General features: G+C 45.4%; 1 protein-coding gene across 1 annotated transcript; it reads left to right on the forward strand.

The window, feature by feature from the left end:
• The first annotated feature begins 7,198 nt into the window (after window positions 1–7,198).
• LOC6601197 (choline-phosphate cytidylyltransferase A) lies at window positions 7,199–8,675 on the forward strand. Its single transcript, XM_026992308.1, has 3 exons — window positions 7,199–7,406; window positions 7,475–7,798; window positions 7,861–8,675. The coding sequence occupies exons 1-3, from the start codon at window positions 7,221–7,223 to the stop codon at window positions 8,536–8,538; spliced, it is 1,188 nt and encodes a 395-aa protein (XP_026848109.1). The 5' UTR covers window positions 7,199–7,220; the 3' UTR covers window positions 8,539–8,675.
• Window positions 8,676–16,309: the final 7,634 nt, after the last annotated feature.

Genomic DNA, 16,309 nt, shown 5'->3' on the forward strand with positions numbered 1-16,309 from the left:
TTAACTACAAATACATGCATGTATCTACACAATACATATCTACACATACATCTTAAATACATGCATATATCTTTTTCGTATCTTTATTATGGATTATGAAAATGGGAAAATAAGGCAAATGTGCGGTATTTGCATAATTGATATTTAAAATACAAATTGAAAAGCATAAGAAGACGGCCATCCCCCTTGAGAGAGAGAGAGAGAGGGAGAGAGTAATATGTCTCCTGGTCATATATATTAATTGAAAAATAATATACATGAATGAAGGATATGGCCCAAAAGGGTTTGCCACTGGACTCCGCCCCTTTCTGAGAGTGTGGGCGTGGCAGGGGGGAGTCCTGAAACGTTGAGTGGCGCCTGAGCTGCTTTTGCAGGGCCGCCACCCTCCACCCTCCACCGCATGTGTGGATCTGTGGCATTTTGACGATTTTGCCTCCGGGAAAATGCAGTCGAGTGCATGGCCAAAGAGACGGCACAACCAAGAGGGAAAGAGCAGTACAATTAAGCGAAAGAGAAGGGACTATTGTGAGAGAGCGAGAGGACTATTGTGGGCATAAGTAGGGCCGACAGAGAGAGAGGCAGCAGATAGTCATTTACTCAGTGGAAAAGTTAATGATGCTGCCACACAGCACAGCACGGCACGGCACATCTTTCAAACATTTACTTTTGTAATTAAATTTGCAACAACTGCGGCTGCAACACACTAAAGGCGGCAGAGGAAGTGCTACGCGGCTCTATTTGGGGCGTCATTTAATATGTAATTAAACGTTTATCATCTCCTCGCGACACAAAATTACCCTGTAAAGCCCCCAATGGGAGCTCCAAGGAGGTAGGACCCATCTCCTATCAGAGTATTTCAGAGATTTCGACGAGACTTTGCCCCGAAATGGATCGCATAAATGGATGCATAAAATATTAACTATTAAAAGCCGTCTGTAGCCCAAACAAAGGCCTCGTTAAATGACATGTGTTGCCTGATTAAATGTTGATTTATAGTTTATTAAATGGCAAAAAGGTCTTTTGTTGCAGAAGTTCTCTGACATTGAAATGGGAATTAAAATCATAATTAGATCAGTAGCGTTTTTTTTTTTTTTAATTTTTTGTATAAAAAAAATACATAAACTATGCAAGAATTACCCCACAAATTAAATTAAATTAAGTAGAATTTTGAGTGCATTTTAAATGCATTTTCAGCTCCAATTAAATGAATAGTTATTTAAATCCGTGTTTTGTTGGGAAAAATCTATCTATGGAAACACTAGGAAAAATCAGTGAAATTTATATGAATATTAATTAAGGAATCGGTGAATTAAATACACTGTAAAAAGTGGGAGGGGTAGAGGAAAAAGTAGCCTGAAACAGGCTAAAATCAGTGAACTTTTTTTTTAAAATTTTTTAAAATGTAGAAAATTGCATTTCCCAAAAATGAACGCCGAATGCAGTGTTTTTGTTGTTTTTGTGGGGATCCTCTAATGTACTCTGTCCCCAAAATTTGGTCTTAAAGCACGAGACCGGACCTGCGACCCTTTTTTCAGTTGCTTTTCTTTTTCTTTCTTGGCAAAATAAATATTTGGCGACACTTTTTTGTGTCGCGGCATTTGTTTTGGCTTAGTTCTCTGCTCTGCTCCGTTCTGTTGTTGATTTTTTCAAGGGCAGAGCAGAGCAGAGCAGAGGAGAGACGGACGGAGGGGCCATCATCATCATTAGAGACAACCCACGTTTCTTGTCGCTTGTCTAGCCGCTTGTCTCATTTGTTATTTCGACAGTACAGTTTTTTTTGGCAAAGGGATTCCGGCAAAACTTTTGCCTAATTAATGGCAAATGTTGGCCAAAAACCCCACTTAAAATGATCGATGACAGCAGCGAAAACAAAGCCAAAACAAAAGCCAAAATTGTTAAATGAAAATGCAAACAAACATGCTAATAAAAATGTTTGCCATAAGGGGGAAAAAACTGAGGAAAATTACGAATTGGTTGCCCTACAATATGTTTATCTATGATGATGATGGAATGCGGAAAGTTTTCCTCGGCAGGGGCTTGTCTATAAATAAATGGCCAACATTGGATATTGTTTCCGATAAAAAATACATAAATTTGTACAGCTAAATTGCGATAAATATGTATTTCCCATTTCCCATTTCATGTTTGTGTTGTGTTTAGTTTTCTTCTGTCTAATCGTTGGCCTGTCCCACATTTCCCTCTGGTTTTCCCAAAAATCCAAAAACTTGCCTGGCTCTCATTTCCCGCCAGCATTAAGGGGGGGGGGGGGGGGCTCCGCTTATCTGATTATTGGCAACATTTTTGGAGGGGGGGGCTTGCCACATGCAGCCCGACAACATGCCGCATGATTTTCTTCATCATCGGAGACCACCAACAGGCGGCCATAATTTTGTTAGTCTCGTGGCTGGTGGATGCACTGCGGCTCTAGGACTCTAATTGATTCGTTTTGGGTGCGCAATGATTGGTGTTTTTGGGGTGGAGGGGGGATTGTGGTGGGGGGCAAGGAATGTCCATCGATCAGATGGACTGCTGGCCTGCTGGCTTGCTGGCCTGCTGGCTGTTCATTAAATGTGTCATAAAATGCTGGCCTCCCCCCCAGCAAATAATCTAATTAAGAGAAACCCCCCACAGCCCCCCCCCCTAGAAATCAGAATCGGATTTAGAGCCCAGCCAAGGCTCATAAATAACGTAAATCTGAGGCCAGAAGGCAAGTCATTAAATTTATGGCCACTGACCGATGAAAATCAAAGCATTTAATTTGGATTTTAATGGCCAGCAAATCCCTGTTTGGCCCTTGGTCCTTGGTCCTTGGTCCTGTGCAAATAGCATGGAAAATGAATGGAAAAACAGCGCCTAGAGAGCCGGACTTTTATTAGCAATTAGCATATTCTACAATTAATTGGTAAACAACGAAAGGAGTCGCCTCGAGTCGAGTGATTATCGTCGCTCATTTGCCAGTGGATCGATCCCCAAGGATAACCCCTAGATGGAGATCGATTTGGCAAATGGCAAATGGAAATTGGAAAATGGTAAATTAATTGGGGGAAAAACGTTGAGGCTATTTACACTTTTGATTCGCATTTGATTGCCGCACGAGAAAGTAGGAGACAACAAATGTCGCCCTCTCTCTCTCCCTCTCTGTCTCTGGTTTTAGTTGAGCAAATATTCGGATTTTCCCTGTGCATAGTTTTCCCCATTTCCATGGCTGTCCGAAATGGCATTTTTTGGCTTAATTTTGAATACTTAATGAATGATTCAATGAAGAGTCTCCAAATGTCTCCGAATGTTAATCCCCTCTCTCTCTCTGTCTCTCCCTGTCCCCCCCTCTCTCGGACAGCCCCCTGAAAATGCACTTTATGTGAATTTTATGTAAATTAATGGCACTTTAAATACAACGCAGCCGGGCCCTGGGCGTGGCCAAGGGGGCGTGGATCAGGGGGGGGATGAAAGCGTAATACAATCTGACAGATGGTCGTAATTAATTTGTAAGCGTGCCAGTAAGTAAGATGACACTTAAGATTGTGCTCGTGATTGAACGATTGAAATGCCCCCAAGATTATTATATTGACTTTCCACTAAAGCATTTTCCTTTGATTTTCCCACATAATAATTGATGGAAAATATGCCGCCAGGCTTCAGATTTTTCTCCATTGCTGGATAATTAATTTTCAATTGATTTTAAGGACACGGCCAGCAGCAGCTTTAAGCCAAGTTCTTGGCATCCACAGCTTGGAAGCCAAAGTTTTGGCGCTTTATCCGGATTTATCCAGACTTTTCCGCATCTTCCGCAGCTTGCAGTTGGCCGACGCAATGTTTTGGCCAATTAGCGGATTAAATTGTAATTATAATCACTCCGGAGAGAGAGAGAGAGAGAGAGCGATGTCCTGCCGGTAAAAGTTAATTGATATTAACACAACTTCTGTCTAAAGATAGTTCCCCCCCCCCCACCCACCAAAAATGAGGTGAAAGAGGAGAAAAGGTGAATGCCACGCGACAGATTTAATTAAGGCCCAGTGCGATGAGACCCCTTGACGTCTTGACAATTGAGTTGGCCCCGAAGAGCCGGACGACTGCTCCGTCACATTCTACGGGCCGTAGAAGAGTGCGGGAGGGGTGGAGGGGGGGAAAAGCGACACCCAACCAAAGGGCAAGTACTGGCCGGATTGCCGGCGCGTTGCAACGATTTTAATTTACTTTTCCTTTTGTTCTCAACTTTCGGTGGAAAGTGCTGCCGTGAAGAAAGTGGAGAAAGTGGCAGAACGACATTCGAGGAGCAAATTGCAAGGCAGGCAACAAATCGGTTGCATCCGCCGGCACGAAGGGGGGGGGGGGAGAGCAGCTTGGGTTTTTTTTGCATGTCCAGCCGTAAATCTCGTGACCAACTGCCGGCAGTAAGCTTTTCCCCACTCTTATGGCTGCCTCCTCCACTTGCTTCCTTCCCTGCTTGTTCGTGTGGCACCTGCCGGTGGCACTGGGGCACAGCGGCATTTATTTGTTTTCCTTCTTCGATGTTTCTCGATTTGTTTTGTGTACTCCTCGCCCGTGTCCTGCGATTATCTGCCGAGTGGCGGCGCCACAGAGTGCCGGAGTGGTTTATGTTAATAAGTTGGCGCCAAGCCCTGCCCTGCCCTGCCCTGCCCTGCCCTGCCCTCCGCAGATTGTTTAAATCCGAGAATGCAATCATTGTTTATGGCGCCCCGCAGTCCAATTTCGGACACGACTACAAATCGCATCCAATCGATGCGAATTTATGCAGAATTATGCCCCCTCGCCCCCCCCGTATCTGCTTTTGGGGTAATTTGAGCGTATTCGAGAGCCCAAAATGAGCTTAAGATGGAAATCTTATGCTTGTTATTCGAGAAGGTAGATAGAGTAGGGCTTTGTGCCTCTTGGAGTCTCTTAGAGTCGTTTTCCTCGCAGGACATGTCTTTGGCAAAGTAAAACCTTCCTGGGAACCTTTCTAGGGATTTCCTATGATCCAAAATCATTCTTTATTCTATCCCCCCAAAGAAAAAACACCCAAAAAACTCATTAAATTCCCTTGGTTCCCCCCGCACCTGCTGCAAATGGTGGAGCGAATTCGAATTTAAAGCCAACAGCAAACATTGGCTGGCATTTTCCCCCTACTGGAAATGGAAATGGAAATTGGAGAGTACTACCAAAAAATGTACAAATAAATTAACCGACTTAGCGCCAAAGCTAACAAATTAAGTGCAGAAATGTACACCCAAAACAGCCACCCTCCCGCTCCCCCCTCCCCCCATTGGGGGTGGTTGTGTGTGTGTGTATTCCGCATTGCCACGAGGGGTGCTCCATGTATTCCTGGCTTTATTCGGAGCCCAATTAAATGTTTGGTATTTTTTTTGTGATATGCCGCTGCATTTAATTTTTTAACTTTAATTTAATTTAATTTAATTTAATTTGAATATTTATTAAAGAAAACATATTTGCTGTGATATTCCTCTGCATTTAACTTTTTAATTTTAATTTAATTTAATTTAATTTGAATATTTATTAAAGAAAACATATTTGCTGTGATATTCCTCTGCATTTAATTTTTTAATTTTTAATTTAATTTAATTTAATTTGAATATTTCCTAAAGAAAACATATTTTCTGTGATATTCCTCTGCATTTAATTTTTTAATTTAAATTTAATTTAATTCAATTTTAATATTTATTAAAGAAAACATTGATTTTCTCCCAAATTTGATTGTGGATTTTTAAGATCAGATTTGTTGAAATTTTAGAACGGTGAAAAATCAGCTGTGGTGCCCCAAAATATCAATCGATGTGAGGAGGAAATATTGGGGAAAATTGGGGCATCCCTGGGTGGATTTTCATTGATCAAAAATGTGGCCATCACACAAAAAGTGTGGCCCGTGTCGCTACGAGTCATGGATATGTATATGCTTTTGATTTTGAGCCCCACCAATGAAATGCGTGCCCCAAATGCCACAAAAGCCTCGTTTTTAAAGTGCTCTGCTGCTGCGCTTTTTTTTTAGCCCCCCTTAAACTTTCATTTTGTCTGCCAGATACGACGGCTGCTTAAAGGCCGAAAGTGCCCCAAAAACTTCGTGGAGAATAAAATAAAAACAAAAACAAAAAGAAACGCATTTTCAATCATCAGAAATATAAATAGCAACCTGTGCACGTTTTACAAATTTGAGGATGTTTTTCGGAGAGCGAACACAGACCTCTCCTCCCCCCCACCCTCCTGGTGGCTACTGCCCCGCCGCTCATCATTGATTCAGTTTTCTAGTGCAAATTACATTTCGAATGTGTGTGCATCCGCAGACAGCAGGCGGAAACAACACATACACAGGCACGAGGGGGGGAAGGGGGGAGGCTCCAACAGGTAACGGTAAAGAAAAACAGGAAGAATAATGGGCGGCGAGAAGAGGGAACGGGCGAATCCAGGGGAACAATGATAAAACGGCAGAAAAAGCTAGAAACAGTCGAAAAAGGGGGACAAAAGGGGGGACAGAGGGGGAACCAAGGGAGGAAAGCGGAAGTTGTTATGCAAATGTTCCATTAAATGTTCTCTTTTGTTGTTGTTTTTTGTGCGATGCGGACCCAGGGGGGGGGGGGGGGGGGGGGAGAGGGAGTTCCGTTCCATGCCCCACACCCCCCACTCCTCCCCCCTTCGACTGTGGAGTGTTCCATTAGGCGGCTGCTGGCGGTATCTAAATATTCGCATTGGACACCACATGAAAGGACTCCTTTGTTGTTGTTGTTGTTGCTGTTGTTGTTGTTGTTGTTGTTGTTTTCTTAGCCTTTTGAAATACTTTCCCCCCCGGCTAAAGATTCACTGGGGAGTCGCCTGCTTTGCTGCTGCCCCGAAAAAGGTGTCGTACAGCAGAGCCTTTGGCCAGGGCGCTTGCCTTCGATGTGATTTCCCAGCTGGCAGTATTTGCGAGAATCGCTTGCAGTCCATTAGCTCTTTTCAGGTGCACCCCCCACCCCCCCAAAACGAGCCAGAGAGAGGGCTGGGGGGGGGGAGAGTACCTTGAGAAATGGCAGATCCTTGGGCCCCCCCTGGATCGGTCGCAGTGTGCCTAGCATTTTGTGCGCGTGTGTGTGTGTGTGTGTGTGTCTATCTAGTGCCTATTATTCAGTCACCGACTGGATAGCGTGACGAGCAGTTCAGTTTTACTGTAGCTCTCTGAAATTTATATATATATTTTTTTAAAAAATTTATTTTCAATATTCTAAAGCAAAATGGAACAAATAATCGAACCGAACTCTTCGCTGCTCTCGGGATCGGGATCGGGATCGGGGCGCTCAACGCCCTCCTTTGATGGATTCCCAATGGATGATCCGGACACTAAGGACCCGGAGCCGGCAGTGGCCTTTGAGACCCAATACCCGGCCATGTCCCTGTACGACGTGAACCTGGATAAATACGTAAGCGTGGAGACCAGACACCAAGGTAACCTTTTGCCATGACCCCTGACGCCGCCCGCCGCCCGCAGCCCTTTTGCCAGCCGTGCCCCTTCGCCACCGATGCGAAGGCCCTGGAGGAGCTGGGGGCCTGCGACTACACGCAGCGCATCAGCTACGAGATGGCCCGCTCGGGGCAGGCAACGCGTCGCGTGCGCGTCTATGCGGATGGGATCTACGATCTGTTCCACCAGGGCCATGCCCGGCAGCTCCTGCAGGCGAAGAACATCTTTCCGAACGTCTATCTGATTGTGGGCGTCTGCAACAACGAACTGACGCTCAAGATGAAGGGCCGCACCGTGATGAACGGCTTCGAGCGCTACGAGGCGGTGCGCCATTGCCGCTACGTGGACGAGGTGAGTGGCCACACACCCCTCCCCCCCGAAAGGGATTCATTCCGACCACCGTTCGACCACAGATTGTGGCCAATGCCCCCTGGACCCTCACCGATGAGTTCCTGAATGAGCACAAGATCGACTTTGTGGCCCACGACGACATACCGTATGGCGGGGCCGGGGGCGTCGACGACATCTACGCCCATCTGAAGGCGCGCGGCATGTTTGTGGCCACCGAACGCACGCCGGGTGTCTCCACCTCGGACATTGTGGCACGCATCGTCAAGGACTACGACCTGTTTGTGCGCCGCAATCTGGCGCGCGGCTACACCGCCAAGGAGCTGAACGTGTCCTTTCTGTCCGAGAAGAAGTTCCGCTTCCAGAACAAGATGGACGAGCTGAAGGATCGCGGCAACATGGTCCGGTGCGGCCTCCTCGCCCGCTGGGAGGCCAAGTCGCGCGACCTCATCGAGGCCTTCCTGCAGGCCTTCGGCCGCGAGCGCCTCTGCTCGATCTGGCGCGAGTCCAAGGGCAAGCTGATGAGTATCTGGGGCTCGGCGGCATCGCTCGAGGCCGGCGCCATCGACAGTTCCGATTCCGATTCCGATTCCGAGGACGAGTACGAGGACGCCCTGGGCGAGGTCGCCCACGTTGTGGCCGAGAGCGACAGCGGCCTGGAGACGGCGCGCTGGCACGACACCGTGGCCCCCAATCTGAGCCGTTCCAGCAGCTCCCCCGAGGTGGGGACTGGCGTCTGCTGAGCACCTCAGGCCGCGAAGGCGATTTCGTTTTGTTTTTGTTTGTGTTAATTGTTGAATTTTCCTCTGGATGCCACCCAAAACACACACAAACAGACGCCACATGGAATTATTAAAGGCTTGTCCAAGGATCGCAGCAATCGGAGGGTCTTTTCCCCCAAATCCCAGGACACTTTAAGGCGAACAGCGGCTGGTCGCAATCCCAAGGCCATCGTTGACGTTGGCGCTGCCGCAAATGGAAAATATAAAAGAAATTGAACGAAAATTGGCTCCAAGGAAAGTCGAACGGCGAGTGCCCTGTGGAAATTGTGCGACAACGAAATGGAACCTCCACCCGAAAGCCCATCAAATATCTGGGGAACCTATCCTGGGATGTTCCGCCTTTAAGGACTCTTTTTTGAATGCAAGACGATGATTGGGCCATCAATTCGCCAGCTTCTTCGTTTCTCTATAGTGATTGAGATGGGCGGAAAGATCCGTCACCTATCAATCCTTGCCACTGCTCCTCCCTGTTCCTTTCCTTGCGACGGAACCCAACAAATTGTCATCTTGCCAGCAGCTACGAAATTTGCATGTTGCCTTTGCACCCAAAAAAAATGCTTCCTCTCTTTTGTTTTATGAAAATTTCATTCATATTTTGGCAAATTGCCCACTTCCTCGCGCGGCAAGCGGCAAGTGGCATGCGGCATGCGGCATGCGGCACGCGATACATGCAATACCACCAAGATGTTGCCACCGAAAAGAGTCCTTCTGGGTGCTGGAAAATCTACTCTAATGGCACTTTAGAGCTAAGTGAAAATTCGGAAGCTCTTCTGGTTTCGGGTTTCGGGTTTTTACCAGAGCAAAGGAGTGGCCAGGATGGGCTAAGGGATGCCCAGGGGACACAAGGATGTCCGCTAATTAATTGTTACACATACGCCGTGTTGCAGGATTCTCGGGGGGCGAAGGGACAACCTCCTCTACTGCCAGAGACAGACTTTGAAGCGCCACCCCCAGAGGCAGCTCCCCAGCAAAGCGGAGCACAAGAACCAGCTTTCATTGTGCCACAAAATGTACGAATCAACGAAAAGAAAACTATTTATGTTGTTTGGCCATAAACCAGCTTCAATGGCCAAGAGAATGGCCATAACCATAATGCAATCAACTTGAGAATCCACTTGAAAATCGTCTCCTTTTGTGGCGGCCAGTGGCCAGTGGCTTTTCTTTCAATTTTCCTTGTACCTTTGACATTTTCTTTCGGGGGTTTTTTTTGGTTCTTTTGTTTTTGTGCGACTTAATCAATTGTATCTTTCGCTTGATTGCGCTCGCTTTACTCCTTTACTCCTTTTTGTGGCCTATCGAATATCAGGCCACAGCTCAAGACCGATATATATCGGCTTACGTTTGTGGCTTGGCCTGCAGCAATTATTTCGGCAAAACTCGGATATATTTTCCATTGAAAAAGTGAATTTATTAAAATTTAGTTGCAGAACTGCCGCCCCCTCCCCCCACAATCCTCTGAATCAAATATTAACTCACACAAAATTCATGGCATCTGCTAATTGTTGGAAAATTGCATTAATTTATTATTTAAAGCCCAGACTCTTCTGCCTCTGCCGCTGCCGCTGCCGCTGCAAACAATTTTCAAGCATGAAAATGTATTATTCAAAAAGCTGCTGCTGCTGCTGCTTCATCAGAAAAGTCAGGCAAAGGTTTAACTTGGGTAAAAGCAAAAGCTTGGGGGCTGAGAGCTTGGGGCCAAAGTGTTTCCATAGTTTTTGCCCCTTCGAGGAGGAAATTCCATGAGAAATGCCGCTTGCAGTGAATTTTTTGACTAATTTATGTGCTTTTTTTTTGGCAGGGGCACAACAACGTTAACCTTCAGTCAATTACCGAAAGTTAATGGCCATTTTTGGTTTTTTTTTGTGTTTTGTGCCATTTCTACTGCCGGAAACAATTTTGGCTCGTGGCCCCCGACTTACGGCTTGTTAATTATTTACATCAAACACAATTTCCCCTCCCCCCCCGGGTACGCACCCCCCATTCGCGTCGGGGGAGAATTAGTGGGGCATAACGGTGCCTTAAAGGTGCACAAAATCATCAAGAATGTATGAAATACCCTTCCCGGAAGATCTCTCGCCCAAAAAAAAAGGACAAGTATTGGCTAATGCAAGTCCCCAAGTGCCCCTCTGGTGGCCCACACTTGACATCACTTTCAAGTTATTTTCTACGCCAAAAAATCCCAATCCCAATACCAAATCCCAAATCCCAAATCACCAAAAACAAAAACAAAAAAACATTCATAATTCCAGCGAGCAAAAAGGCAGGAAAAAAACCCCCCAAAAGATGTACTTCAAAGCGGCAGAGCACATTTCGTGGCCAAAACTAATGCATTGGGGAGCAGGGACAGCGACAGGGCCAGGACTCACTCCGTTTAAGCCATTGGAGCGCGACATTAAAGCCAGAGACAGAGACAGAGGGGGAGCCAGAGACAGAGAGAGGAGCACAAATCTGTTGACCGAAAGGAAATCTCAGTTGCCCGACAATTGACAGTAACATGAAAAGCGCAGCAGCAGTGGGACGAGGAGCAGCAGGAGGACCAGGAGAAGCAGGAGGACCAGCAGCAGGACCAGGAGCAGGAGCAGCAGGACCAGGAGCAACATTTACAGTGAAAAATCGTTCTGCCGCTGCTGCTGATGGTGGTAAAAACCAATTATATGTAAGCCTGGCTTTTAGGACAGATGTTGCCACTGCCACAGACTGTTGCCACTGCCACCATGGCCGTAATTTGACAAAGATTGAATATCCCAATGTATGTAATTTTCAATTTGGAACAGAAGTTCGAGCCGAACGTGCGACTGACCAGAACGTCAGACCGAAACATTAAGCTGGTTTATTCCTGAATTATTTAGACAGGACATTAGGCTGGTCCTCAGGTTTCTCAGCCACTGCTCGAATGTCCTGCCATTAACTTTAATTGCAACTGAATCGCAGCCACAGCCACGTGTGGCAGCAGCAGCGGCAGCGGCAGAGGCAGAGGCAGCGGCATTGGCAGAAAGCAGTCTGTGCGGCACCTAAATGCGAGTCTACTTGAGTGCCGATTAATCTGGCCCTCAAATATACACACAATCCATGAAGATGATTAGTAAGTTAGTTGGTGTTTAGTGCCCAGGATTACATACAATCTTGCAACATTTATAATCACAAAATGTCAAAACGAGCTCGTTTTAATGTACTCTAAAATGGGAATTAAAGCCACTGAAGAACTAATGCCCAAAAGTGGTAATAAACTGCTCAAAATAGATTTTTTGAAAGTCGTTTAAAATTGCATAAAGCTTTAACTTTCGGTGGTTTCGGTGGTCTTCTGGTGCTTCCACTCTATCGATACGAATCCAAAATCGAAGTCCAACCGAAAGGTCGTACAACTTTCCATCTAAATCTTACATTTTTGTGGATATCAGTGCTTCAGATGTGGAGTGAAAGTGCCCAAAGTCGCAGTTTTTTAAGTTTTAAATTGAATTTTTGGGGGTTAAATTCCAAAATCAAAGAATGAGGAAGAAAAATACTCGTCTCGGCCTACAAGGTAGTTTTTGTCTCGTGCAGAGTACATTCCAAAAGTGCCAGTGTGTCGTACAGTGTTTTTATAGCCGTTTTTTGATACTTGTCCAGTAATTGATTTTTTCTAGTATTTTCTGTTATTTTTGTTTTTACCATTTCTTGTTTTCGTAATATTTTTTATGTTATATTTCCATCATAATTATTGTAGAGCTTTGTTCTAGTATTTTTAGATATTATTTTGCTTGTTTTATTCCACTATTTTTTGGTATTTTATAATTTTAAATGTTCTGATGCTTAATTTTTTAATTGTATTTTCTGGTAATTTTATAATATTTTCCTGGTATGCTCTAGCATTTTTCGTGGTATTTTCTAGTATTTTTCGTGGTATTTTCCAGTATTTTTCGTAGTATTTTCTATTATTTTTCGTGGTATTTTCTAGTATTTTTCGTAGTATTTTCTAGTATTTTAAGCCTGGTATTGAACCTTGTGGTATTTTTATAGTATTTTATTAGTATGTTCTAGTATTTTCCTAGTATGTTCTAGTATTTTCCTAGTATTTTTTTAGTATTTTTCTTAGTATTTTCTAGTATTTTTGCAGTTTTTTAAGCCTAGCTTCCGTTTACTTGTTTGCGTTCACTTTACGTAAGCTTTCATAGCGAATTAGCAACATTCACCCTTGAAAAACGAAAAATGTATAGGCCATTTTCCAGCAATTGACAGTCCCAGAATCCCAGAGCATCTGCAACCATTTGCCTTATCAAAATTCAAAGAGTGTCTTGAACCGGTGATGTATCTCCGGGCAAAGGTGTATCTTCGTGGCACTTGTGTGTCTTTTCCTCCTGAAATTGAACTTCTGAAGTGACGTGGATGTAAGTTTGAGTATTTGAACATTTTGAGTATTAGTTTCCCACTCAGCAAACAGGCAAACGAAGCAAACAATCTGCTTAGCGCTTCTCGCGCACACAGAGCGATTATCCTTTTGATGTGGCAATGAGGCAAGTGAAGCAAATGAAGCGCACACGCACAGTGCCACTGGCAGAGCTGATGGATTCTTGCCACAGTTATTGCCGCTGCCACTGCCAGAGCCAGCAAAATCACGTAATTACGTTAATGAGAGGCTCATTAGATGCCCTGATGCTCTGATGCTGCTCCGCGATGAGGAATGGGATTTGTTTGCCGGTTAAGTGGTTGACTTTTGTAGCGAACAGCATTTTAAAGCCCTCACCTGCCATCCGCTGCCATCCCCTGCCATCCCCTGCCGTCCCCTGCCATCCCTTGTCCTGCAATTAGTTTGCATGGGAAAAAGCAGCAGCAGCAGCATCAGCAGGTATTAGTGCTGAAGGGCTTTTCCCTGGACGCATATGAGATATGTGGCACGGAATGCAATACGGCTGCTGCTGATGCTGCTGCAGGCATCCTCCAGGGTCCGGTTACAGAGCTCTGGACACCGAGCTGTGGAAGTCATGTCAGTGTGGCAGTGGCACAGCTGCCGTGGCTAATTGTAGACAAATCCATTATGCAAATGGCAGGACAAGAGCTCCCCTAGAATCCCCGACATTTAAGCGCCTCTGCTTGCACCACGTTCTGGTAAAAAAAACGTGAAAAAAAGGGACAGAAAAAAGGGGGAAAAGCGAGAGGTTCCCGCACGCATTGCCATGGCATTCGGTTGCCAACGCACGAGCCTCTGGTCCTGCCAGGAGCTAGGCACAGGCTTCGAGTTCGTAGGAAGATTAATCTCGTTTCACGGGGAGCCAGAGCCAGAGGCAGAGGCAGAGGCGCCTCCTTCCTGTCTCCCTCCCGCATGCCTTGCATCAGTGGAGAGTTTTTCCAACGCGTTGAAGGTCTCCTCGCCATCATCAACCCTTTGAAGAGCACATCAGAACAGCAGTTTTTCTCTCTCTCTCTCTCTCTCTGTATCTGTGTGTGTAAAGTTTTTCAATCAATTTCAAATGAAAAGTTTTGAAGCGGCCACCAGGAAGCAGAAGCCAAGGAGAGCCAAGGAGGCGCCCCTCGCCCACATTCAAGGAAGGCGTAGAGCGAAAAGCGAATCATAATTATGAGTCGAGTATATTGACTTTAATGAATGATTTATAGTGTGTTTTGGGGCTAATTTAGATGCAGATATCGGGGGATTGTCTGCTGAAAGAGAATGAAAAGGGGAATCCCATCTGGACTGCAGTTGATGGAAAATACTCTATGGAAAAAGGCACCATAGGCCCAAAGAAGAGGCCTAGCCGCATACCTCATAGAAACCTCTGTTGATCTGTAAAGAAAGTGGAATAAAAGACATTTTGCGAGAGACAGCAGCTGGCACTTTCGTTTTCTCCATGAATCCTAGCATATTGGCTGGTTTTGATACCCTGTAAGGGTCCAGGCATGTCCTCACATTACCATTAAATGTTCTGGAAACAAAGATATATCCAAAATTGTTGTAAACGATATGGAATCCACAATTTGAAAGCTATAGACTTCTAGTTCTGTTATTTTTGGAGCCTGTTCTAGAGTAAAGGACATCTCACAGTCCAAAGACCATATGCTTTCTACTTTTGGGCCTCCGCATCTCGCCGGAATCCTTCGTGCCGTTCCGAAGTCGCAGCACGTTCCAATAATTGCCAAAGTTTTAGCCATTTTTTTTTGTGCGCCTTAACTGCTTTCGATAAAATGTGTTTATGAGAGCGAGCCTTCTGTCTCCGCCTCTTTTTTGGCCTCCCGCCTCCGTGGCTCCCCGCTGCTGCTTTTTATGGCCTTTCGAAAGAGAAAGAGCCAGAGATTTTTGGTTATTCAAAGGCCAAAAGTTTTGCCGGGGGAACTCATATTTAATTGAGCAACGGATAAAATTAACAGTCGAATGGACGTGGCAGGGGCAAGGGCAGGGGCGGGGGCAAGGGCTGGGGCAGGGGCAGTGGGAGAATGCAATTGTAGCTGTCAAAACGCGAGAGCATTAATTACAAATATCCTTGTGGGGGGTGGTGGGGAGGGGTAAAAGGGGGGGAGGACAATGGCCCTCGAACTTCACTTGAAGGTAAACCCAAAGGCAGGCGTCAATTGAGTTAATTAGGAGATTAAAAGGGGGCAAGTAACCTTCCCTTTGAACGGGTTAATAATTCAATGAGACCCCCGAAAATCGTGAGAAGAGAAAGCCAATGAGCGAGAGAGCCAGATGATTATCAAGCGGGAAGAGAGGAAAAAGGGGGATAAGAAATGATTGGGATTAAAATTCGATGGAGTGAATATTGCTCGCTGGAGACTCGAAAAGAGGAATCTGTGCCCAGGCAGGGGGCACCAGGTACCAGGAAAAGTGTTGTTCCAAATCCCAGCTGCCAAATGGAGTGTTCCCAAGTGCCCTTTTGAGACCACCCCCCCCCCCCCCCCCCTGGTTTTCGTCCATGGCTTATCAGGGATAGAGTCCCCGAGTGCTGCTGTCACAGCGCCGTCGAGAGAACGGGGTAATCGTTTCTATTTTCCCCGAAACTACGATTCTTCGAAGAAGAACTGCAGGAAAAGTTGCGGCACACACAGAGAGAACTTTCCCTTTGCGGCACTCCGTCTCTCCCCACTGCTGCTCCTCGTCCTGCTGCCCACTGCCCACTGGCCAGTGCCCCCTGACTTTTGCGAGACGCCTCCTTCATGTTTCGAGAAGGAGTTTGTTGTTTGGGCCGTAACTTTGTTTGTGGCCCATTTCTCATGCTTATTGTTTTGAATTCCATTACATACCGCTCTCCCTCCGCCTCCCCCTCTCCTTCTCTCACTCTAAACTTTTCCCTGCTGCGGTTTTTCCTTCCATATTTACATTTTTTTTTTTTTGTTTTTTTTTTTATGGCTAATGCAAATTAAACTTTTTTGTTGAGATACGTTCGCTCTGCCATAAAGTTGTGCTCTCTATTGGTCTTTACATTCTGCTGCTTAAATGAAAAATAATTGGAAAAACTTTCCCCAAATTATTCGCCGAGCAGCCCTTCCCTTGGCTTCTCCCCAGAAATAAAACACACATTTTTGCCGTTGCTGTTTAATTTAATTATATTTAATATTTGGGTTTTTTTCGCCTGTCTAAACACTAAAACCTTTCCGCATTTCATTTATGACTGGTAGCTTTTTCTGCTGCTGCTGCTGCTGCTATTTTTCTTATATGTAAAAAAAAAACTTAATTTATTTTGGGGGGTTTTTTTTTTGTTTTTTTTTTGGTTTGTGTGTTTTTTGAGTAGGTTAAATCACACTTAAATATACATTTAACAAACAA

The sequence above is a fragment of the Drosophila persimilis genome, unplaced genomic scaffold (genome assembly GCF_003286085.1).
Source record: "Drosophila persimilis strain 14011-0111.01,24,50 unplaced genomic scaffold, DperRS2 tig00000732-arrow-arrow-pilon, whole genome shotgun sequence".
Taxonomy (NCBI): Eukaryota; Metazoa; Arthropoda; class Insecta; order Diptera; family Drosophilidae; genus Drosophila; species Drosophila persimilis.